We start from the raw sequence: 24,751 nt of genomic DNA on the forward strand, positions 1-24,751 counted from the left end.
GAGTGATCGTGGTCTACAGTTCACGATGGCCTGCAGTGGGCCATCGTGGGCCGTTGTGTACTGGGGTCTTTACTGTTTGACTTATTCGCTATAAAATACCCCAAATAAAAATTAACCCTATCTACTAAAGTATAGAGTATACATTTGCATATTTTCCTAGGTCCCCTGGGTGACAAGTTCGCTCGTCTCTGGGAGGAGGAGGTGGCGAGCGCGGGGAACAAGCGCACGCCGAGTTTGCTGAGAGTGATACTGCGCGCGTACGCTGTGAGATGCATGCTGTACGGGTTCGTACTGTTCTTCATGGAGTGCGGGATTCGGTAAGGAATTTTACAGTGTTCTTAGTGTCCTTGACGAAATATAGTTAATCAGGGTAAGTTCGGATACAGGGTAAGTCCGGATAATTCAAGTTAACGCTAAATTAAATATTTTGGTCGCCTGATACAGACAGTTTGCGGTTGCAGTGCAGTATGGCGTATACATATAGGCACCGTAGCGCCAGGCAAAAAAAAACAGTGACTAAATTAGTCACAAGTTGAATTATCCGGACTTACCCTGTGTCCGAACTTACCCTGATTAACCTTAATAAGAATGTTGCTAGCGTTCTCCTTGATGAAATGATAAGAATGTTGCTAACGTTCTCCTCAATATCCATTTTGCTATGAAGACACAATAATATGTACTCATAGTAGTCACTAGTCATGCTCTCAAAGTTAATTTCAAGTTGTTCACCGAAATCGTTAATAGCGCGGTGACCATGTATTTTTCCAGAAGTACAAACTAACGATAGCAGCACTGCAAATTGCAATGTGTACATAAAACATATTAACAAAATTGGGTTAGCCATATTGTACCGGTTAAAACACTATCAAGCAGAGAACCTTGCGATTACAATTTACAATGTATCCAATTGTTGCAAATGACATTTGAATATACTGTATAATAGCCTAGCTTCAACTGCTGCAGTGCCGCCATTGCATCGTTATAAGGCATCATGCTGTGTTTTGTGTTCATTATAAAATGCCGACCCCAAAATTATAAAGTAGGTATGAAGATTGAGTAGGAAATTGTATAATTTTACCCAAATTGATCAAGATATTCGGAGACAAAAATTATTTCAATTTCATACATTAAAAGCTTTTTAGGAAAGTTATTGTTACTATTTTATTAGTCAATATTAATTTTTATTTAAAAAATGTTATTTGTTACACAACCCTATGCCTAGAAATAAGTGATAACTGACAGGTTTAATGTCCTAGCTAGCACTAATCTAAGTGTTATTGATAATTACAATAATAAATGACTGTTTGTATTATTAAACACATCAATAACTGACATAATAATTTATTACATCTAGTCTTACTATGTAACGTACCGTATTTATATTGATACTAGCTGTTTGACCGAGCCTTGCTCGGTATTCGATAAAACACGAATAAAAAGACATTTTCTAAAAATGATTCCTAGCTAGATCGATTTATCGGACCCCAAAACCCCCTATATACTAAATTTCATGAAAATCGTTGGGGCCGATTCCGAGATTCCAATCAAGTATATATTTATATACAAGAATTGCTCGTTTAAAGATATAAGCTTATTATATTATGTAATTTTTAACTAGATGACGCCCGCAACTCCGTTGCGCCAAAACTCGTTTATTGCGCGGGAACCGTTCATTTTTCCGGGACTAAAAGTATCCTGTGTCCTTTCTCGGGACACAAAGTATCTTCATGCCAAATTTCAGCATAATCGGTTCAGCGGTTTGGGCGTGAAGAGGTAACATGCAGAAGTATGGATATGGATAACACAGTCCTTCAGTTTTTTTTAATTCGTACTTACACAGTAAGTACTTATCTGTAAATTACTTTTTTTATTGTTATGCAGAGTCAACATTTTTCATGATTCAGTTAAATGCTTCTTTAGACGTGTTGGGCCTTTTTTAATGGTCTGAAGCTTGTCTGTAAGCTCTTCATCTTTAAAAGCTATAATGGACGCTGTTCTGTTAAGCATTCGTGTACTAACCCACAAAAAAATATGTAAGTAATTGAGTTATGACTTATGAATGCAGTTATGTTCTTTACATCACATTCAACAAGACTGCATTCAAAATTCAACAAAATTGTGGGTCAGGACACAAATGCTTAACAGCGACCATAATATACTTAGGGTAAAATGATTATAATTATACTGACACAATAATTACATAAAAGTGATTATAAACGCTGAGCAGTTTTCTTAAGCCTCGTCCTTGACCGTGAGACAAGCCTCGACTTACTTACTGGTTGGAGCGATAGATCACATTAGGAACTGCTTCCGACACGACAGACGAACCATATATGGCGATACATTGATAGAGATAGATAATAGATATATGCTAATATTATAAATGCGAAAGTGTGTCCGTCTGTCTGCCTGCGTCTGTTACCTCTTTGCGCTCAAACCGTTGAACCGATTTTGCTGAAATTTGGAATGGATATACTTTGAGTTCCGAGAAAGGACATAATATTATGATACTTTTTATCCCGGAACGTACGTTATTTTGGCGCAACTGAGTTGAGGCGTCATCTAAATTCTAATATATAATCCCACCAAAAACATTATCATGTAAAAATGTTGCCAAGATGAGAACATAATATTATAGTTCGTCGTGTCAAAAAGTAGTGAGATCTTATGTAGAGCCAAGTTTCTAACCTTACATACTCAACCCTAAATCTAAAAACCTTAATTTTACCCTAAAGCACGACAAAATATTTGATAATAATATTATAATGTGTCAGCCGCACAAGGAGAATCTATAAACTCTACACATTAGTCAAAATCGGTGGCCTGGCCATTTATCATTACTGTGTATTTTAGTTTAGTTTAGTATTAAGTTCAAAGCCCTGGCGAATAACAAAATGGCCAAGCCTAATTTTGCTCTATAATGGTAGGGATGTAGGTTAAGTTGGGTTTGATAATTGTTATGTTGTTTCAGTACTAATATTATGTTACATACCAAATTTCAGCTTTCTAAGACTTCAGGAAGTACCCTAACAGTTTTGATGATCGGTGAGTCAGTGACAAAATTGTGGATTTTTGGACACCTATAAAATCTAAAGTATAATAGCTACGATATTCAAAATTTGCGCATTTAATAACTATACCCATGTCATTATATCTTAAAAATTTCAACTATCTGGCATTATTCAAACCAAAGTTACGAGGGTTCAAAAATACGACGAAACGTTTCGAGAAAAGATAGGTAGTGCCCTTGCGCGCTTCGCTTGGCTCATCTTGGCGGGGGCACTCCCGTGCCCCCAGAAAAGTCGGGTTTTCCTTCCTGACGCTATAACTCCAGAACGCACGAACCGATTTTCACGGTTTTGCATTCGTTTTATTTTTTCATTAACCCTATAAGACAGTCAAATGATCTGCAGAAAAACTCACATACCACGCTGGCTCCGTAGGGCCTTCTCCAACTGCCAAGTACTTATTAGCTGCCGGTTCCATGCTAACTTTTTAAAAATAAAGTGAGGCGCGGATTAGCCTCATTTAGTGTATTTTTTGTTACCTATGTAAAAAAGTAGGGTATGAGATAAACTAACTAGTTCATGGTATTCAGTAATCTGAATTGTTTTAAGGATTAACAAACAACAATGTTCTTGTTTGAAAATCTACAATCTAGATCTTCATTTATTTGAGTACAATTTTTTATCCCCGTTTTAACCCTTTGATTTTTTTTTTATTCAAAGCCTCTATAACTTGCAGGACAAAATTGGAACTACGCTTGGTACCGTTATAATGTTCTCTACATCCATATCATGAATCATCGGTCCAGTAGTTTTGCGTGATGGTGAATATAAAAATACAGACATCACCTCAGTAACATATTAGTTAAGAATTAAGATAGAACATTGATATGAGTAAAGTCCACAGGAAGACCCAACTGTAAATGACTCATGTAACATGTATCGCGTTACGTAACGGAACTCGGACACTGAATATTTTACAACCTTGTAAAATTGTTGTTTGTACTAACTACTTGCTAAAAATAAGACTGTAAAGTTACCAGTTACCACTTTACAGTCTTATTTTCTTTTTTTACTCGAAAGAAGTAATATGATTGAGATTTTCTCATGAAAAACATAATTTTGAATTTACATAATAATTATTAAATTACATACTAAATGACGCCCGCAACTCCGTTGCGCCAAATTTCTATTAGTAAGATTAGTATGGATAATGGATATGATAGAAGAAATGTACCTTTTTAGTACTATAGTTTCGGTCTGTCCGTCCGTCTATCTGTCCACGGTTTTGCTCAGAGACTATAGGGCCTACATAGCTGTAATTTGGTATGAATGCACATATTAATGATGCCGACAAAATGGTACTTACCATCATCATCATCATATCAGCCTATAGTCATCCACTGCTGGACATAGGCCTCTCTTAATGAACGCCAAGATGACCGATCTCCTGCTACTCGCATCCAACATGGGCCTGCAACTAAGCGGAGATCGTCGTCCCACCTAGTTGGAGGTCGACCTACACCCCGATTTCCTAGCCTTGGTCTCCATTCCAGAGTAAGTTTACTCCAGCGATCGTCTGTTCTTCGAGCTACGTGACCAGCCCAGTTCCACTTCAGCGTACTGATTCTCTGCACTATGTCGGTGACTTTAGTTCTTTGACGAATTGTTTAATTTCGAAGCTTATTCGCCAAAGAAACTCCGAGCATAGCGCGTTCCATAGCACGCTGAGCGACGGAAAACTTACGAGCTAGCCCTGCTGTAAAAGGCCAGGTTTCCGCCCCGTAGGTCATAACGGGAAGCACGCATTGATCGAAGACTTTCGTCTTTCAAGCTCTGCGGAATATGCGACGTGAGAATGTCGCTTAGCTTCCTGAATGCTGCCCAACCCAACTGTATCCTCCTATCGGTTTCTCTCTCGAAGTTATGTCTACCTACCTGCAGTATGTGCCCCAAATAGACATATTCCGTTACTACTTCGAGAAAGACACCGTTAACTGCAACCGGTCTCGGGAGAACATGTTCGTTGAACATGACTTTCGTCTTGTCTAAGTTCATCCCGAGACCGATCCGCCGGACAGATTCATTTAGGTCGTTCAACATTTCCTGCAAGTCCTCCAACGATTCTGCCAATATGGTACTTGGTACTTAAGTACATGAAATCCTATTTTTTTTATAGTACCTTCCCTACACATTAAGCGGGGACACCCCACCCCATCGTGTAGGGTGTCGTTGGATAGTTTTTTTTAACAATATTATGAGTATTCATAGTTCGTTTTCCGATTTAAGGATCCGTTTGTGAAATATTAAGTTTTAAAGTAAACTATCACAGGTAAGAAGACATAATAAGTTATTGAGTAATAGTCGATCAACAAAAAAAAATGTATTCGGCGAAGTGTAAAGGAACTTTTCGTTCCAATTCCTTTGAAAGTAACTGAGATGATGTTGTTAGTAGTGTAAAACACGTTATAAATGTACATGCATTGACCTTACAAAAAAATTAAAAAACTAGCGGTACTACGGAACCCTATATTGCGCGGGGCCCGACACGCACTTGGCCGATTTTCTTCCTTCGCTTAAGTTTTTTTTTTTTTAATGAAAGAAGGGGGCAAACGAGCAAACGGGTCACCTGATGGAAAGCAACTTCCGTCGCCCATGGACACTCGCAGCATCAGAAGAGCTGCAGGTGCGTTGCCGGCCTTTTAAAAGGGAATAGGGTAATAGGGGAGGGTAGGGATGTGAAAGGAAGGGAATAGGGGAGTATAGGGAAGGGAATAAGTACCTAGAATAAGAACGCATAACGATTTTACTAATATTGTAAGAAAAGTATCTATTGCCACAATAAAGCTTTTATCTATTTTAATTATTGTGAAGTGCAGACAAAATAAATTTGTTTATTGATCGCTATGATGTCAGTGAATAACGGTTTTATTATATTGGAAGTTACTGAACTCTGTGACGAATAAATAATTATAATATTGTTATGTACGTGTGTAATTTATGCATCCTAATTCCTACTAAACCTATACTATTTGTAGCTATTTAAGGAGTATAATGGGTATTTGAAACCTTTAATAGTTGGTATTTCTTATAAGGTACACAAAATATTTTGTTAGGGACTTAACGGTGTTGCTTTAGTTTACTTTACGGTGTACTTTAGTTTCTAGTACCAAATCCTGAAGGAAAACTCTAATGTTATCACTTAACACCATCACAGCCGATTAGTCACACAATGGAAAACCCACATGTGACAATGTGTATTGATTGGGTTATTTGGGAGTAACAATAGAATTTAGGTGAGGATAAGGTTTCCTTATCAAAATTATATTGTTTTTTTTGTCAACCTGCATCCGTTTACAAAAGTTATCTAAAGACTATATCTATTATTCTAAAAACACGAGCTACAAAGCCATAGAAAAAACCAAGACAAAATATTATTTTAAATTATATTTTAACATAACTGTTATGAAAATAAAACAATGACACACAGGCCAGTCACAAAATGGAATCTTTTAACGTTACAAACTATAAAGTAGGTAAGTACGAGTAGATAACACCCGCAACTCCGTTGCGCCAAAATTCGTATACGCGAGGGAACGATACATGTTTTTCGGGATAAAAGGTGTCCTATGTCATTTCTCGGGACTCAAATTCTCCATATCAAAAAGCAAAATCGGTTCAGGTAATAGGCGTGAAAAGGCTACAGGCAGACAGACAGACACACTTTCGCATTTATAATATTAGTATGGATTTTTCTCTAGTATCCAACAACCTCGGTTGCTCGGTTCGTTCATCGGGTACTTCAGTAAGGAAGAGCAGAGCTACATGCACAGCCGGCTGATGCACATGCAAGCTGATGAGGCTCACAGTAATGTCTCCGAAAAGTGAGCTATGTGTGGAACAATCACCATAGTTTCATTTAAATCGTTAGTTTCATAAAATTTAGTGATGATATTTAGTCCAGACGCGTTAGCTTAGCCATGTATGGTATGACCTGAAATGTTATAGTTAGAAATTTTAGGTTGGATGTTGTGTAGCAAAGCAAAGACGACTTGTCAACCTCGTTTACCTAACCATTGTAGTAGTTTCGTTGTAATAGATACGTACATAATTAATATTTTCATAGTAATTTGTAAGAACTAACAAGTAAATGAACCAGCATGTACCATCGAAGAAATAGATTCATAGGCAGTTGACGAACGTGACCTACGCCATTCGGTCCGATTATTATTTTAGTTCAATGTTAGGTGTGATCTAACGGCTGGGTTTGACATAACGCGACCAAATTGCGCAGGTTACCTGCCTATGAATTCAACTTCTCTGATAGTACATCATAAGACTTAGCTTGAGTTTTCTGCTCTACTTTTTCATTTCATACACAGGTTTCGATTTTATAGCGTTTGCAAGTAGCCATTATTGCAGTAAACGTAAAATGTAACGTGACAAAAATGACTTTGCTATCTGTATTATGTTGTTGAAATCCAGTAAAAGATCATATTTTACTGATCTATGATTTGTCTACTGTAACTCCTTCTATAACTACTTTATCTATTCCAGTATCGCGCAGCCTGTGTTTCTGGGTAAACTCGTGGAGTACTACAGCCCGGAACAGTCAGCGGTGACGGAGCAGGACGCATACCTGTACGCGGGGGGAGTTGTGCTCTGCTCCGCGCTCAACGTGTTCGTGGTGCACCCCTACATGATGGCCATCCTGCATATGGGCATGAAGTTCCGAGTGGCCTGCTGCTCGCTCATCTATAGGAAGGTGAGGTTATATAATATATTGTTGGACTTTATTATTGATTTTATTTTGGAGCTAAATATGTAATATTATTATCGCTTGTATGTTTTATACAATATTACATAATATACCTAAGACAAATTTTAAATAGATATAAATGTCAAATTTTCCTCCATCGTATTATGCTTCTTAGTTCTTACTAAAGAAATTTCATGGAAAATAATAGAATTTAGTCTAAAATGTTTGAAAAATAGTTTCCTAGAATTATCGGTAACCAATAGTGAACATTATTAGTCAAGCTAACCATTTCCAAATATGTACTGACGTTTATTGTACGTACTTAGTGTTAATGAAAAAAAATCACGAAAATTGTGTCCGTACGTGACGAGTCAATTGTTTCACTAGCTGGCCAACATAAAATATTTGCCATCTTCAATTGTTATTAGATAGGCCAATCGTTTCTGTTTGTATTTTTCCAAATTTAAAACAAACAAGTAGTTACACTCTTCAATGTCATAATATAACATATTATGGATTATGATCCAGGATTAAAAAAATGTTGCATTATTGGTATAAAAAGATATTATCCTGATTTTCGTCACTATTAAGTTAAGACTTCCACAATAATTATACGACTCTTTCATTCTTGTCGCTTAGCTTAGTCATTACAATTTTTAATCTATTGCATAGCTTTTATCGCGATCTCTGAGCGCGGCGACCGAATCGAGAAATTCCGTAACGAAAAAACTTAACACACAGGCACAGCCGGTCGGTCCGGCTTTGCCAGACTTCGGCACGGTGTTTGTGTGCGTGCAACTAGACGTAAGCGAATTATAATTGCATATTAAGTTGATAAAAAATGCTAAGCAATAGCTTTACCGCGGCAGTCTCCGCAGTCCACACGTTTTTTTTACCCTATACATCCCACTACAAATAAGTATGTCAACTTTGATAAACAGTAATTAGAAACTAGCTGTTGCCCGCGACTTCGTCCGTGTGGACTTCAGTTTATAGCGCGCGATGTCAACAAAATTGGTGTCAAAAGCTTTTATAAAAAAACCCTGGTACCTACCCCTTAAATCAAAACAGCTGTGCAGTGTGCACATAATATTTCAATTTTTTAATTAAACTTTATATTTTATGCCAAATTTTTAAGCTTGTTTAGCCCCCCAATTACACAACTTTACCCATAAACTATTTATCATTGATAGGCTTAAGGTTTAACGTCACTGCATAAATAAAGTACTGATTTATTGTTAATTGTTAACGTAAAAAATAAATAACAAACGAAAAAAAATATTCAAGATAATACCACCTCTTATAGAAAGACTTTTGGGCGATGTAGGAGACGCATGGCGCCATCTATTATGAATTTTTGGAACTAACTTAATTTGAACAAATTTACGCATTTTCACCCCCTTACAACGCTTTTTTCCAGTAAAACAGACAGAGACAGACAGAGATACTTTCGCATTTATAATATTAGTATAGATAGTAACAGTGAATGAATCAAAGTTCACAGAACTGACAATGGTACTGGGTACAAATAAATGCCTGTAATTACTCAACTATTATTACTGCAAGTCATGTTAAGTAAATATTTTCCAGCTAGTTTTATATCATACTCTTTAGAGATCATATCATAGTTTTAACATCATTGTTGAAATGATGTCAAAACTATGATATGATCTCTTAAATGACATATTTTTTCGTGATTATAAATTATAATCCGTATTAATTTTCGTACTAGACCGCACGAATCGGTCGCAAGCACATGCGTGATTTAATTTGAAGTGACAAAAAATGCAGTACTTAGCACACATGTAAAGCTAGTCTCTATGATAAGAGACTGTCATCAAGGTCACGTCCAATTTACTCTACTGTATGATACTTTCACTGTTCTTCTCTTTGTATTATATTAATTAATTATTGTTATTATTATAGTTAGGAGTAGTTTCTAGGAAGTTTGAACACTGAGAACTAGCACACCATTTGATTGTAATCTGTTTTAACATAAATTCGGATGAAAAAGTTTAGAATTGTGATGAATTAATTTTATTACCTGAAATTCGGCTTCCCAATAATATGGCACAGAGAATAAAATTGTAAGGCAATTTCAAGTGCTTTGTAACAATATAGACTTCTTAACAATAATAACTTATAATAACATATTACAATATGATCCTAAGCATTACTTGCAATTATTATTATCAATACCTTACTATACTTACCTACTTAGATTTCTAATGACGTAATTTTCCCTATTTACTTACGCTTAAGTGCCCAGCCTTACAATATAAGGAAAAAATCATCCATACTTTAATATTATAAATGCGAAAGTAGGTCTGTCTGTCTGTTACCTCTTCACGCCCAAACTGCTAAACCGATTCTGCTGAAATTTGGTATGGAGATACTTTGAGTCCCGGGAAAGGACATGGGATACTTTTCACCCCGGAAAAATGTACGGTTCCTGCGCGATAAACGAACTTTGGCGCAACAGAGTTGCGTACGTCGTCTAGTATTATATTATAACCTGACTAAAGAGCGCTGAAAATGTATTAGCGATTAAGCTACGATTAAGGTATTAAGAAGTCAAAGTCACGGTGAGCCAGTAATCTATGGGTTAGCGCTAACCTTAGGCAAACATGTGTGTTGAGGTAGAACATGCCACAAGGTCGGTAATAAGAGCGCTATTAGGTATTGACTAAGTCCGTTTGTATGTCTTTGAAGTTATTGACTAGTCTTTTTAGTTTTTACTTCATTTACTACAAAGTGGGTATTTATTTTTATTAAACATGCTGAAAAACTTGCAAGGGTTCAAGAAAAATGATTTTAATGTTGAACTTGAATTTATGGAGACTGGTAGCCCCCCATAAATTCAGATTTCTGATGCACCTACTTAGATTTTTACTGTACTTAGGTACTATTTCAAATTTTCAAGTAGATTGATTTCATGTGTTAACTGTACCGTAAGGCCGCCTCCCCATATAGGCGAACGCGTTGGCCAACGCGTTCGCAGACGCGTTGGCAGTGCGCTTGCAACGGCGTTTGTGAGTAATCCACACATAGGAAGATCGCTCAGTATGCTTTGGATCGCGCCAATGTGCGGACGGATTCAAAATGGATGTTGAGTCGCTAACAGCTGTAGCTGTATATTTATTCACAGCATATAATTACTTTGTAACTGTGGACAAGAAAAAGTTTTTAAAGGGTATTCTCGAAATAAATAAGAAAAAGGCGAGAAAACGTAACAAACAAAGAAATAAACTTACTTTTACATATTTTATAATATTAATTTTTTTTTTTTATTAAGTACTTATTATTTATTATATATAAAAATTATTACTTATTATAATTATCATGATTAATAATTAATAATATATAAGTAGTTATTATTTATTAAATATTTAATTTATTTTGTTTTTAGTATATTTTGTTGTTATAGCGACAACAGATATAGGTACATAATCTGTGAAAATTTCAGAAATCTAGCTAAGTATAGCGGTTCTTGAGATACAGCTTGGAGACAGACAGACGGACAGACAGATGGACAGACAGACAGACGGACAGACAGAAATGCAGACAGACGTTGAAGTCTTAGTAATAGGGTCCCGTTTTTACCCGTTGGGTACGGAACCCTAAAAACATCGTGAGGAAAATAGAATGTCCAATAACCTTATTTTTTTTGCAACTTTTGATATGATTTTTGGTTCCACAGGCAGTTTTTACTCTGATAGGGTCTATACAGACGGACCGCATTTCAACTGCAATCCAACCGCAAATTGCAGTTCAAGTGCAGTTTGAATGCAGTTGACATGACTGCAATAGAACTGCAAACCAAATGCGCAGTCTGATTGCAGTTCAGTTGCAGTTGGCGTGCAGTCGTGTGAACCGCATACCGACTGCATCCAAACTGCACTGCTACTGATTCCATTCTCCGCGGGAGAGCGGTGCGTGCGGGTGGGTGGGATAGTGCAGTTTGGATGCAGTCGGTATGAAGTTCACACGACTGCAGTCAACTGCAATCTGACTGCGCGTTCGGTTTGCAGTTCTAATGCAGTCGTGTCAACTGCATTCAAACTGCACTTCAACTGCAATTTGCGGTTGGATTGCAGTTGAAATGCGGTCCGTCTGTATAGACCCATAGGGCCCAATAAATTTAAATGTTTTCTCGATACTCATATTGTTCGCCATTTCGTCAAGTTAGATGTTAACTTGCCACAAGAAGGAAACGTGCACTCTTCATCGCCGCTCCGGGCGAACTGATCGCGCGGCCTATGTGTGGATGGAGCGCGAAGCTTGCGACAAATGTCCTTTGATCTTTTGCCGACATTTCCGACCCGCGCGGCAAGCTCGCAGATGCGTCGGCCAACGTCTAAATACCTACGGCCAACGCGCGAACGCCCGTTCTACACATTGGGCCAACGCGTCCGCAGACGCGTTGGCCAACGCGTTCGCCTATATCAAGAGCCGGCATAACGCGCAGTTATTATTATGATAGAGGACCTAGAGATGTCAGTTACATAATATTTTTTCTATTAATAAGATACATACTTGAAATATTAACTAGCTAAAAACCGAGCTTTGTGAGGGCTCGCGTCGTTTTTTTACGTGGTAATAATCTTTAAGGCAGTTTTTTTATTATATTTTAATAGTAACCAACCCTTGACTGACTGATGATAAAACATCTACATATAAATAAAAATTACTATGTTAAAGCACAGATCAATAGGCGTGATAGTTTTTTATTTCATAGTAAAGTGTACTACAAAATCGCTTCGCTTGCCCAGAGTAATAAGGTACTTGGCGGCACGGACTAGAAAACATATTTCTTTTATCCATGTTTGGAAATAGATTTTTTGTATCCAGTACTTAAACGTAAATATATTTTCAATACCCACGGACTCCTCATGTGTTGTCCGACCTTGACCGATGGCGGAAGTGGACAGCAAACGGGTCATACATTTGCCTCGTGCGGCGTGCCAACCGCCAATATTATGTACTCGGCTAGGGTTCCTTACTTGTTTAGTGAAAACCTTCTACATACCATACCTATCTAATATTATTTTATAAGGGTCCATCCACATATTACGGCACAGCTTAAGAGCCATACCAAATGTGGCAATACATGTTAAATATTAAAAAAAGCATGACATAGGGAGGGTTCATAAATCGAAATTTTGTGTGATGCATTATGTGGTCCCCTAACGATATATTATGTAACTATAATTTACTAACAAAAATAAAATACGATATACGTAACTCGATTCCTTACTATTTAATACATAATAAAAGTTTAGAAAAAAACCTTAGCTCGAAAAGTATTTTTTTACTTTTAAACTGAAAAGTAATACTTATAGAATAACTTAACATAATATTATATATTTTGAATAATTACTCATAATTGACTTAAATTCCTTTAAATCATCAAGTATAATTATAATTTTTAAACAATGTCCAATTTATTCTTCTTCGCCAATATTTGAATAAAAAATGAGAGACTCAGCTCTCGCGTTGAAAGATAAAATGACAAATAGCTATGTCCACACTATGCACTTTCTATCTCCTTTCATTCAACCTACGTGTTCAATAATTAACCTAAACCTTAAGCCTTAAGGAACTTACTTCAAGCTGTTATTACTTACTGCTTTTTCCCTTCAGTTATATCATTCATGATTTCTCTTTAACTAATTTTAATATTACCAGAACAGTAATGCAGCTGTTCTGGTAATATTCTATGGTAATTATTAACCGACATAATCAGAATCGAATCAGCTCGAACTCAACAGCTTTTGCTACTTTCGACATAAATTTATATATTAGCGCAAAATTGTGCTGCGGCTCAATTTGGAACAAATTCGATCTCAACGGCTTTTCCCACTCCTGACTATACTGACGCACGCTATTGTTGCGGCTCAATTCGGAACTAATCAGACTCGTAAATAAAAATCTCTCAAAACCGTTTCGTGGTATGGGCCCAGTTTGGAGGGTGGCGGCTTTATATTGGATTAAATCAGAATCTGGGTATTTAGCTTGCGCAACTGACCCGTAACACTCAACCCTCCAGCGGATTTCATACATCCAACTTCTTTCTTTCAGTCGCTACGTCTATCCAAGACCGCGCTGGGCGAGACCACCATCGGTCAGGTGGTCAACCTGCTCTCCAACGACGTGAACCGCTTCGACGTGGCGGTGATCTTCCTCCACTACCTGTGGATAGGCCCGCTAGCTACTGTGATCGTCACCTACTTCATGTGGCTCGAGATCAGCTGGGGCGCCGTTGTGGGAGTTGGCTTTATGCTGGCCTTCATACCGCTCCAAGGTAAATAGAGCTTCATAGCTTATATAACTGTCAATCAATAAGGGTCAGATACAACTTACATGGCAACGTCACGAGCCGATGCATTTTTAAATGGAGCGTTCAAAATTAGAACAGACCGCATTGCGTGCTGTGTGCAAGTCTGTCGATTCAATGTATTCCTTCCTTCGCTGTAAAGCAGAGGTTCCCAAACTTATTTTGTCTACCGCCCACTTTAAGAACAAATTATATTTTAGCGCCCCCCCTTGTTTCAATTTAATCCTCCATTAAATAATCCATCCATCCTGATCCCTTTTTTTTCTGGGACCCACACCACACCCTTCAGACCTTCAGCGCCCGAAAGGCTGCTGTAAAGTTTAGTTTTAAATGACTAATTTAAGAATGCAAACCCTCGTCACGTTGAAATGTAAGTTGCAATGTTATCTCATCATCCTTAAACTTTGATTTATGACAACTATTAAAAGGACTATAATTAAATATCTCATGCTCAAATGTGATGATCAAGCCAGAAAAAATATCGTAGCTAAAACACTATCAGATGCTCAGCTGATTTGAAAGCGCAAATTTTTAGTCTAAAACAACGTTATAACTCGTCTATATGCGTTAACAAACTAGCTGATAATATGAGGTCAATGGCTTCCGCGAAGATTTATTTCATTAATAGACCTCACTAGTCGTGACTTGTGTCCGTTAAATATGAAGTTATGCCACGACCTACGACACGTTTTACATAAGGCAAGGTTAAATCCGAAAAATTTAAATGAGTAAGAAATCTACCAAAATTTAAATTTGGAACCCGTCGCGTCATTACGCGACTTTTATTTTATAACGTGAATAATAATTACTAAATTTGAATAAGGGAACAAATATAATGACCACCAAAAAATGCACTGATACCCTTAACTTGTTTACCAAAAAAAGATAATTAACACTAAAAAAATAAAGTCTAAAATTGCAATACTACCAGCTATTTTAGTCATGACAACACTTCAAATTGTAATCGAACACCAAATATAGTAAATGACTACCAAATATAGTAAATGATCACCAAATATAGTAAATGATCACTAAATATAGTAAATGATCACCAAATATAGTAAATGATCACCAAATCCTTGTGAGCAAATCAATGCGATATTTTTGTCCAAATAAATCACTACTATTGACAAAACATGTAACAAGCATATTATTAACAAAATAGTCGGCCAAGTGTGAGTCGGACATGGAGGGTTCCGTACCGTTATAAAACAAAATTAGACCTAAAATTGTGTTTTTGTATGGGAGCCCCCCTTAAATAATAATTTTATTTTGTTTTAGTACTTGCAACAGATATACACAATTTGTGAAATTCTTAGAAGTCTAGCTGGAGTGGTTCTTGAGATACAGCCTAGGCCCTAGAGATAGACAGACGGACAGACATCGAAGTCTCAGTAATAGAGTCCCGTTTTTAGGGTTCCGTAACCAAAGGGTACAAACGGGACTCTTTTACTAAGACTTCGATGTCTGTCTGTCCGTCTATCTGTCTTCTTCTCTTTAATAGGATATTTGCTAAATAAAAATATATTTGGTTAAAATTTTACATTAAATTCTGACGTATAATGTTGGTGATCGTTTAATACTTTTAGTTTAAGTAACAATGATTTATTTGGAGTAATTTTTTATAAATAGGATAGCGAGATAATAAACCTTTGGTGATCATTTTACATTAAAATGCTAGTATAATGTTGGTGATTATTTACTAATTTTGGTGATCATTTTACTTTAAAATGATAGTATAATGTTGGTGATCATTTACTATTTTTGGTTTTAAGATGTTAAATCTTTGGTTATCATTTTACATTAAAATGGTGGTCTGTATTTTGGTGATCGTTTACTATTTTTGTCTGTGAAATGTTACTATTTCTGGTGATCAGTTAATTATAAGCCTTTGAATAATAACGCAAAAATTTTATATTATTTAGGTAAAGTATTTGCATGTGTAAATTTTTTTTTTTCAAATTTTTCGTATAACAAATATATTAGCGTTTGGCAAATGATTCAGTATCACATACATCAAATTTTGTTGATGTTTCTTATGACTTTTGAGTTACGACTCACGAGATGACATAGATGCTTTGCGCTCCATAAGTTCTATTGGGTTAATGATTATTAAACTGCAGGCAATTGATCGAATGAAACTGTGTTGACAAAGTCATAGCAATTATTTTGTACTAGAAATTTTATGTGGCCTGCAATTCTGTTGCACAGCATTTCTTTTATTGCATTTTTTCCCTGATTTTCCACCAGAGATGTGTTGCGAGGAATATGTTTTTAATATCCAATAGCATCGCTGCGCTGAGCGATGTCATAGCAAGCTCACGTCAATGAAGCGATTCTATTGGTTCACAAAAACACATTCCTCGCAACAAACCTCTGGTGGAAACGCAGCCTTAAGGCCCAATTCACACCGGATCGGCAGCGGCCGGCAGCGGCGCGAAGAGCACTTTTAGTGTGAAATAATTTTAAACTTTATTTACATACTTATAATTCCCGCAACCGCGCGCGTCGTCGCGAGGCGCCTCGAGGCGTCGCGAGGTGCCGCGAGCACTTTCCGCCGACGGACGCGCGGTGCACAGTGGATCGAAAATCGAGTATCATAGACATAAGAACTTGAATTTCCAGATGTCATTTTTTTGGGCTGAAATATGGTCTCCTAGTTGTTATTACATCATAAAATGTAAAAAGACGCAGTTACGTGTAATATTAAGGGAGTTACAATTTTTTTATGCATTATGATCATTTAACAAAAAAACAATAGAATATGTCAAGTTGTTCCAGACAATTTAATTTAATTTAGTTGGAAGTTTTAAATTGTTACTGGACACTCGAAAAAGAGAGGGTTTATACATTATATCACCGTAATAATTTCTTTCTTCTTTCTACTTGAATTAAGTTTTTAATTAACCAAAATAAAGTACCAATGGACAGATTTTAATTAACCAAAATGAAGTACAAATGGTGCCGTAATAGAAAATATGCCAAAATGTGAGAAATAATTAGTACTATAATAGTGTGTGAGGATATAACGGCCAACCATGCGATTCCAGAGATATTATGCTCATTTTTCATGTCGGCTCCATACTAAAATTTCTTAAAAAAATATTACTCCCTTATTATTACACGTAGATGAGTCTTTTTACATTTTATTATGTAATAACAACTAGGAAAAGATATTTCAGCCGAAAAAAGGACATCTGAAAATTCAAGTTCCTATGTCTTATGAAACTCGATTTTCGATCCACTGTGCGGCGCTCTGAAGGTAGCGCGCGGCCAACAGCGGCCGCCCGCGGCGACGCGAGCCGCCTCTGCCGGCCTCGCCGCGCCTCTTCGCGCCGCTGCCGGCCGCTGCCGATCCGGTGTGAATTGGCCCTAAAACTATCCTATGTCCACGGAACCAAGTATCTATATGCCAAATTTTATCCAAATGGGTACAGCGGCTTAATTAAATGTGAAGGGGTTTAAATTATAACATACTTTATTTTAATTTTAATCATTATCATTTAATCATTTATCACCATATTCATTACATTATACATCTCATCTCAACAAATTTTTTGTCGCATACGCACGCTGTACTTCACCTGTCATTAGAACTCATTTTATCTGTAAACAAAATTTTATATGCACAATTTTAAAATGTCACAAATGCTGTTCTGTTGGTGAGTCTATAAAATAAATAAACAGACTATCTTCGTACTTATGATATTAGGACGGATGTAAAACGGAGTGGAAAATAACTATTTTAATAGCTTTAAATTCTCACTAAGCTTTAATGATAAACAAGGAAATGTCAGGATAAAGCTTAATTATTAATAAATTACATTTCCTCTTCATAATAAGCTCTATCAAATATTTTTAATATCAATCATTTTATTATAACATAATTTAAAAAATACGGCAACACTAGCATCAGTATGCATCGAAGTAAACACGCCAGAGATAGCAAACAGTTATTATTGGGGCAATGTTTGGGTACACCGTACACCACTCTCGAACTGGTGATAATGTCGACACGCACTTAGGATACTAACCCCGATAGATATTTCGTAATTAAAACAATGTAATAACATGATAAGTGCACTCAATAAAAAGTTTGTTGTACACTAAATGTAGCGTAGCACTAATTATATTGTAGTTATCACTATAATACAATATAAAGACTTGCATATTTTTTATAATGTTAAAGTTGGGTTGGCGGATAGAGAAAAATTCGAACATTCGGACGGAAACGCCTAAATTTCCGATTGTCTCTTTCTTCTTGTGTCTTGTAGCCTTAGCACGGCCACCAGTAGAAATGCGAAAGTATGGACAAGCTGTGGACATAAACTAAAGGTGCCGTTCCGATCTTTACCGTGGCCAAACGCTTCCGACAAAAAATCAATTAAAATGCCACTTTATGACAGACTATAGTATATGTCATAGAGTAGGATATTATTTGAATTTTTAAGACTATAGTCTGTCATAAAGTGGCATTTTAATTGATTTTTTGGGAACGAAAAAAGATCGGAACGCTACCTTAAGTTTATCTCCACAGTTTGTCCATACTTTCGCATTTCTACTGGTGGCCGTGCTAAGGCTACAGGTATCGTTGACATGATGCACATGCTTCTCACATAATATTGTGAGAAGGATCGATGCTTGAAATGTTTTCGTGTGTAAGTGAAATATGCAATAAGCAGTTACAGCCATATTTCTCAGTATCTGGCGACCGCGTAGTCTGCTATATTTAAAAAATGTGTATTTGTCGATATTTTCTTGCTGTTATAGTTTTTTTTTTGGTATGGTATAAAAATTATTTGATTGTAGACAAAATTGTCATTCAAGGTAACGATAATAATTAGCATACAGCTAAAAAATTCATGTGATGTCACTACGGAAACCCTCGCGTTACGTTAGATGGACAAATGTAAAGTCCAATATTTGTTTTTAATTATTACAAACTTTAGAAGTGAAAGAGACAATCGTAAATCTTTATTGGAACCTATACAGGTTGTAAGAAAACAAAGTGTGTTCCTATGAGGGTGACATGCTCGCAAAGCGAACACACCCTCTTTAATAAATAAATAATTAAAAAAAAAGAAAAAGTGATAATAATTATACTTTAGGGTGGGTGTATGTGTTTTTTATATTATAGAGTTCACTCTGAAAGTAGTAAAGTAGTAGCATTGAAAGAATAAAGTAAACATAGTTGGGGTATTTATAGAATATACTGACTGATTGACATGGTGATCTATCGACGCACAGCCCAAACCACTGGACGGATCGGGCTGAAATTTTGCATGCTACTTGCATGCATGTGATGTTATGACGTAGGCATCCGCTAAGAAAGCATTTTGATAAATTCCAACCCCAAGGGGTTAAAAGTTTGTATATGTTACGTTTTCGGTCTTTGGACCGAAATCGCTCAGTGAGCGAAAAAACAGCTCACAACGCGTTGTGGTCACAGTGAAACAGCCACCACGCGAAATTCGCGTTGGTATGGAAGATCAAATTTGAATACTTCTTAACGCGAGCGAAGCCGCGGGCAAAAGCTCGTATAGTATAGAAGTGAAAGATTACTCTTTCAGTTCAGCGTTGCTACTTTTACAGAGACTTTACACACATAATAAACTAATATTACGACCTGTATAGCGACGAAGCAACGAGTCAATGTCGAAATTCTTGCTATTAATAATTATACTATTATCTCCACAGCATACCTCGGCAAGCGCACGTCAGTTCTGCGTCTCAAGACGGCGATGCGGACGGACGAGCGAGTGCGGCTGATGAACGAGATCCTGTCGGGGATCCAGGTGATCAAGATGTACACGTGGGAGAAACCCTTCGCGGACCTCGTCGCTAAGGCCAGAAAGTAAGTTACTAAGGTTACTAGAAAAGTATCAGACAGATAGACCACTAAGGCCCACACTAAGGTATTTTTGGTCGGTACTCAAGATGCATCTCGGTCTCAAGACACGGTTCAGGCACTGTGAGTGGTTGGCTGTCAAAATTTGGACCAATCACAGAGCCGAACTGCGTCTTGAGACCGGGTCGCATCTTAACTACTGACCAAAAATACGGGCCTAGGTTTAAGTTTATCTCACATCTTGACCTAATCACTAAGACATAGCAAAATTTATGAAAGTGGTAACTACAATTATTTGTGTGACGTTGAATAGGTAACATTAGGTGTTGTCGCATTGGCGGGACAAAAATTCGCACTATAGTTTGTGCGTTTTATGATGATATGCGTGACACATTATAATTGACAATAATAGGGAAGTTACCTAACAAAAACTAATCGACAGTTTAAAAATATCGAATCACTTCGTAAAGGAATTGCAATCGAAATTATCGATTTCGTACCGACATTTTAGTGGTGCTGGCGATTTAAGATGGCCGCCCTTTTTTATCGATTTGATTTCGATTCAACAGAGTCAATCTCTATTGACATAAGCTTTATGCATCTGAAATTTTTCAAATGTTTTCGTAACAATAATTTTTCACAGTTAATATTTATAATTTTATATTAATAAGTTAGCATTTAGCAACTTTTCGTTTTTATTCATTTACAATTAAGTATAGGAAACATTTGTTTTTGTAGATGGAATATAATTTATTACATTTAGATTTTTTTTGTTTTCTTGTAAATAAAACCCGTAGCAAGGAATATGAAAACTGTCACCCATATCATCTTAAAACGCACAAACTATAATAGTCAGTCAGCAGTCCTAACACCTACCCCCGAAACTTTGACGACCTCTGTGGCTCAGTGGGTGGGCTTTCGGTAGCTCTAGCCGGGGGTCGCGGGTTCGAATCCCGCCGATGGAACAAAAAGTTTTCAAGGTTCTTGGGTCATGGGTGTGTATTAAATATGTGTGTCATATTACATATAATAAAAATCTTAAATATATGTATAGTATAAAAATATTAAATTCAGCATATTTTCTACTCCAGTGAATTTTTTCACATTTCCAGAAGCAACCGTTTAGCTGGTAGAAGGGGGGACACACGGGCTCTAACGATTATTTCCACTTTAAAACTTCATATTTCACAAATGGATCCCTAAATCGAAAAATGATCTAAGAAAACTCGTAATATTTTTTTTAAACCTATCTAACGACACCCCACATGGTGGGGTGGACGCGAAAAAAATAATCATCCCCGCTTCATGTGTAGGGGAGGTACTATAAGTAAATATATATTTTTAAGTTTTTGTATACCATTTTGTTGGCGTCATTAATATCTAAATTCATGCCGATTTACAGCTTTGTAGGTCCTATAGTTTCTGAACAAAACCGCGGACAGACAGACGAACATACAGACGGACAGACAGACAGACAGACGGATAGACAGAAGGACGAATAGACCGAAAGTATAAGCGTTCCTTGTTTACTACGGAGTACGGAACTCTAAAAAATTAATTAGATTTAATATGAATAGAACAGCCCTATTCGATTTTATCGTCCTCTAGCTAAATACTGTAATTAATATAATGTTGCATTATTAGATCATTAATTTCCTTTATTAGATAATTATTATTATGATTTATGTATCACAAATCACAATATAGTCTCCATTCATGATAATATTCAATTGCTTGATACACTGGTCCCACATTCATCCGCACCGTACGCGCCGTATTTCGTGTCTTTTTTTTTATTTTTTATTTTTTTTTATTAAATAAGGGGGCAAACGAGCAAACGGGTCACCTGATGGAAAGCAACTTCCGTCGCCCATGGACACTCGCAGCATCAGAGGAGCTGCAAGTGCGTTGCCGGCCTTTTAAGAGGGAATAGGGTAATAGGGAGGGTAGGGAAGGGAAGGGAATAGTTGAGGGTAGGGAAGGGAATAGGGTAGGGGTTAGGGGATTGGGCCTCCGGTAAACTCACTCACTCGGCGAAACACAGCGCAAGCGCTGTTTCACGCCGGTTTTCTGTGAGAACGTGGTATTTATCCGGTCGAGCCGGCCCATTCGTGCCGAAGCATGGCTCTCCCACGTATAAAACATCATACGGTGCGTTCGACGAGTATACGGCCCGTACGGTGCTGACAAATATGCGATCAGCTCAAATCCCTTCCAGATAGGAGATCAAGCATATCCTTGCGACTATACTAATATTATATCATTGTGTGCCTATTGTGAATTGTGATCGAACTGTGCAGTTACAACTTTGCGCGTGTATCAAGCTTAAGTTGGTTGCATCAATTCCAGGCAGGAGATAAAGCAGATCCGCGCGACGTCGTACATTCGCGGCGTGCTGACGTCGTTCATAATGTTCACGACGCGCATCTGTCTGTTCTTCTCCATCCTGGTGTTCGTGCTGGAGAATCACGTGATCAGCGCCAAGCAGGTCTTCGTGGTGACCAGCTTCTACAACCTGCTGCGACAGACTATGACCGTGTTCTTTCCGCAGGGTAGGTTTTTTCTTTGCGTACAAGAAAGGTGTTATTGTGCGACGCCGTCTTTTTTGCGTATAAAACGTAAATAATTTAGCGTGCAATGGCTTCTAGCTTTACTAGTAAACTTAAAAAAAGAATAAAATAATTATAATGAAGATATATAAAATTAAGTTTGTAAAATAAAGAATAAAGATTAAGAATAATAAGAAATGTCTTTGTAGTTTGTGTAAAGCATCACATAAGCACTACTTCGCAGTTTTGTATGTTTTAGAATTGGCTAAAATATTTAATTCAATAATTAAGCTTAGTATTTTTATGGAGTATCTTTAAAATTTGGTTGTAATATTTTAGGTATTGCCCAGGTGGCTGAAGCGACGATATCCATCAAACGCTTGCAAAATTTCATGCTGTACGAGGACACAAGCAAACCCGTGCCCGGACTGTCAGACATACAGACATCCACCAAAGCGAAAGAGAAGAATATTTTAGATGAAAAAGACAAAGATATTAAGGATCCCGAGAAGAGAGAATCCAAAATGGCGATGATAGCGGAAAAAGAATTGAATATTGATGAGAAAGGAAATGGTAAGTTATTTTGCTGTTATAACTTATAAACACTAATTATAATAATAATTGCTGTTTACTGTAAAGTCTTGTAGTACTATTGATTGTATACTTTATAGTGAACAGTGACTACTTTTTTACATGGGGAAATACCTTATGCATCCCCAGCGGATGGGGAATATCGGCCGGGGAATGTGACACTCCCATGGCGTAGGGTTTACCCCCCCATGGCGTTGGGTTTAAAACCCCATGGTGCTCCACTTCCCGCTTAAAGCAGAGTTGCGGTTACTACTGAATAGTAAATTAATGGTCTAAAATCCTTCTCAGTAACAGTACTGTAAAGACAGTAAAATATACACACTTTTAATTTTTTTTACGCACAGGTAAAGCGCCAATAGAATCAAGTGAGGAGGACGATACAGAATTAGAAACGCAGTTTGATACGGACGCCCGCGGCGTGCGGCTACGACATGCGACCGCCAAGTGGATTCCGTCGCACACAGAGAATACTCTTACTGATCTGTCGCTCACCATCAAACCCGGAAAGTAAGTAAATAAGCAAAGCAAATTAAGATTCAGATCCGCATCCACTATCGATGCCAATAATAATTTATGATAAAAAACCATAAATATTTTTTGTCGATTAAAACCGATGAATGACCGAGGCAATTCTTAAGTTTTATTTACATTTTTTTTAATATGCGTAGATTTGTAATCTACATTTCGTGTGTTTGTGCTGGCTGATTCTAACAATAATTAATTACAATGGCCGTAACTTAAATGGTTAAACCCTTTTCTATCCAGGCTGATAGCCGTAATAGGTCCGGTGGGCGCGGGCAAGTCGTCGCTGCTGCACGTGCTGCTGCGGGAGCTGCCGCTGCTGTCGGGCAGCGTGCACGTCGGCGGCACCGTGTCCTACGCCAGCCAGGAGCCCTGGCTGTTTGCGGGTATGTAATAGACAAATAGTTATTTCTTGGATAAGTTAAATTTTGATTAAACTTTTAGAATTCTAAATCTACCGTGAATATTCGTAGAAAAAGCATACCGTACCGTCAGTACGGAGGCGCTTCCTATTTTTTCCGGAACCCTGCCTGTAGATTCAAAGACTAGGCTGCATTCTTATTATAAACTTGTATGGTTGTTACAATATCATAAAAATATATTAAATCCCTTATGAGCTTTAAATGTAAGATTGTTAATTACAGGTAGCGTCCGTCAGAACATCCTGTTCGGTCAGCCTATGGACCGGCCGCGGTACAACGCGGTGGTGCGGCGGTGCGCGCTCGACCGTGACTTCTCGCTGTTCCCGCACGGTGACAAGACTGTTGTTGGCGAGCGCGGAGTCAGTCTCAGTGGAGGTGTGTATATGATACGTTAGAGACAATACCTAGTTATTGCATCTTAAAAATTATAAGAAGGCTACACGATGACTAAGTGAAGTTGTATAAAACAATAGTAATCTATTTATTAAAATGACTAACTTTCGTTGGTAGTTGATTATTATTAAACGGACATGTGGCTCAATAAAAAATAATAAAAAAAATACACAATCAATTAACACAAAAAATTCAGTCTTAAGATTTTAGTGTCGCGTTATTTTGTTTTATTTGACAATATGTCTATCGCGTGAGAATATTATACGAGTATTTCCAATTATTATAGAGCATAATGCGACTTCGTAGCGCACAATTCTGAATTGTG

The 24,751-nt window shown here is 37.2% G+C and overlaps 1 protein-coding gene across 2 annotated transcripts in view; it reads left to right on the forward strand.

Annotated features, from left to right (window-relative positions):
* Positions 1 to 24,751, forward strand: part of LOC121729762 (probable multidrug resistance-associated protein lethal(2)03659) — a 43,558-nt gene that overhangs the window by 6,556 nt on the left and 12,251 nt on the right. The window contains exons 4-13 of one of the 2 annotated variants that reach the window (XM_042118380.1): positions 161 to 317; positions 6,767 to 6,889; positions 7,563 to 7,770; positions 13,846 to 14,068; positions 19,799 to 19,955; positions 22,299 to 22,501; positions 22,838 to 23,071; positions 23,434 to 23,596; positions 23,855 to 23,997; positions 24,256 to 24,408. In XM_042118380.1, the coding sequence (XP_041974314.1) occupies positions 161 to 317; positions 6,767 to 6,889; positions 7,563 to 7,770; positions 13,846 to 14,068; positions 19,799 to 19,955; positions 22,299 to 22,501; positions 22,838 to 23,071; positions 23,434 to 23,596; positions 23,855 to 23,997; positions 24,256 to 24,408 (1,764 nt within the window). The remainder of the gene's footprint in view (positions 1 to 160; positions 318 to 6,766; positions 6,890 to 7,562; positions 7,771 to 13,845; positions 14,069 to 19,798; positions 19,956 to 22,298; positions 22,502 to 22,837; positions 23,072 to 23,433; positions 23,597 to 23,854; positions 23,998 to 24,255; positions 24,409 to 24,751) is intronic. The other variant, XM_042118381.1, reaches the window with a different exon arrangement.

Source organism: Aricia agestis, chromosome 8 (assembly GCF_905147365.1).
Source record: "Aricia agestis chromosome 8, ilAriAges1.1, whole genome shotgun sequence".
Taxonomy (NCBI): Eukaryota; Metazoa; Arthropoda; class Insecta; order Lepidoptera; family Lycaenidae; genus Aricia; species Aricia agestis.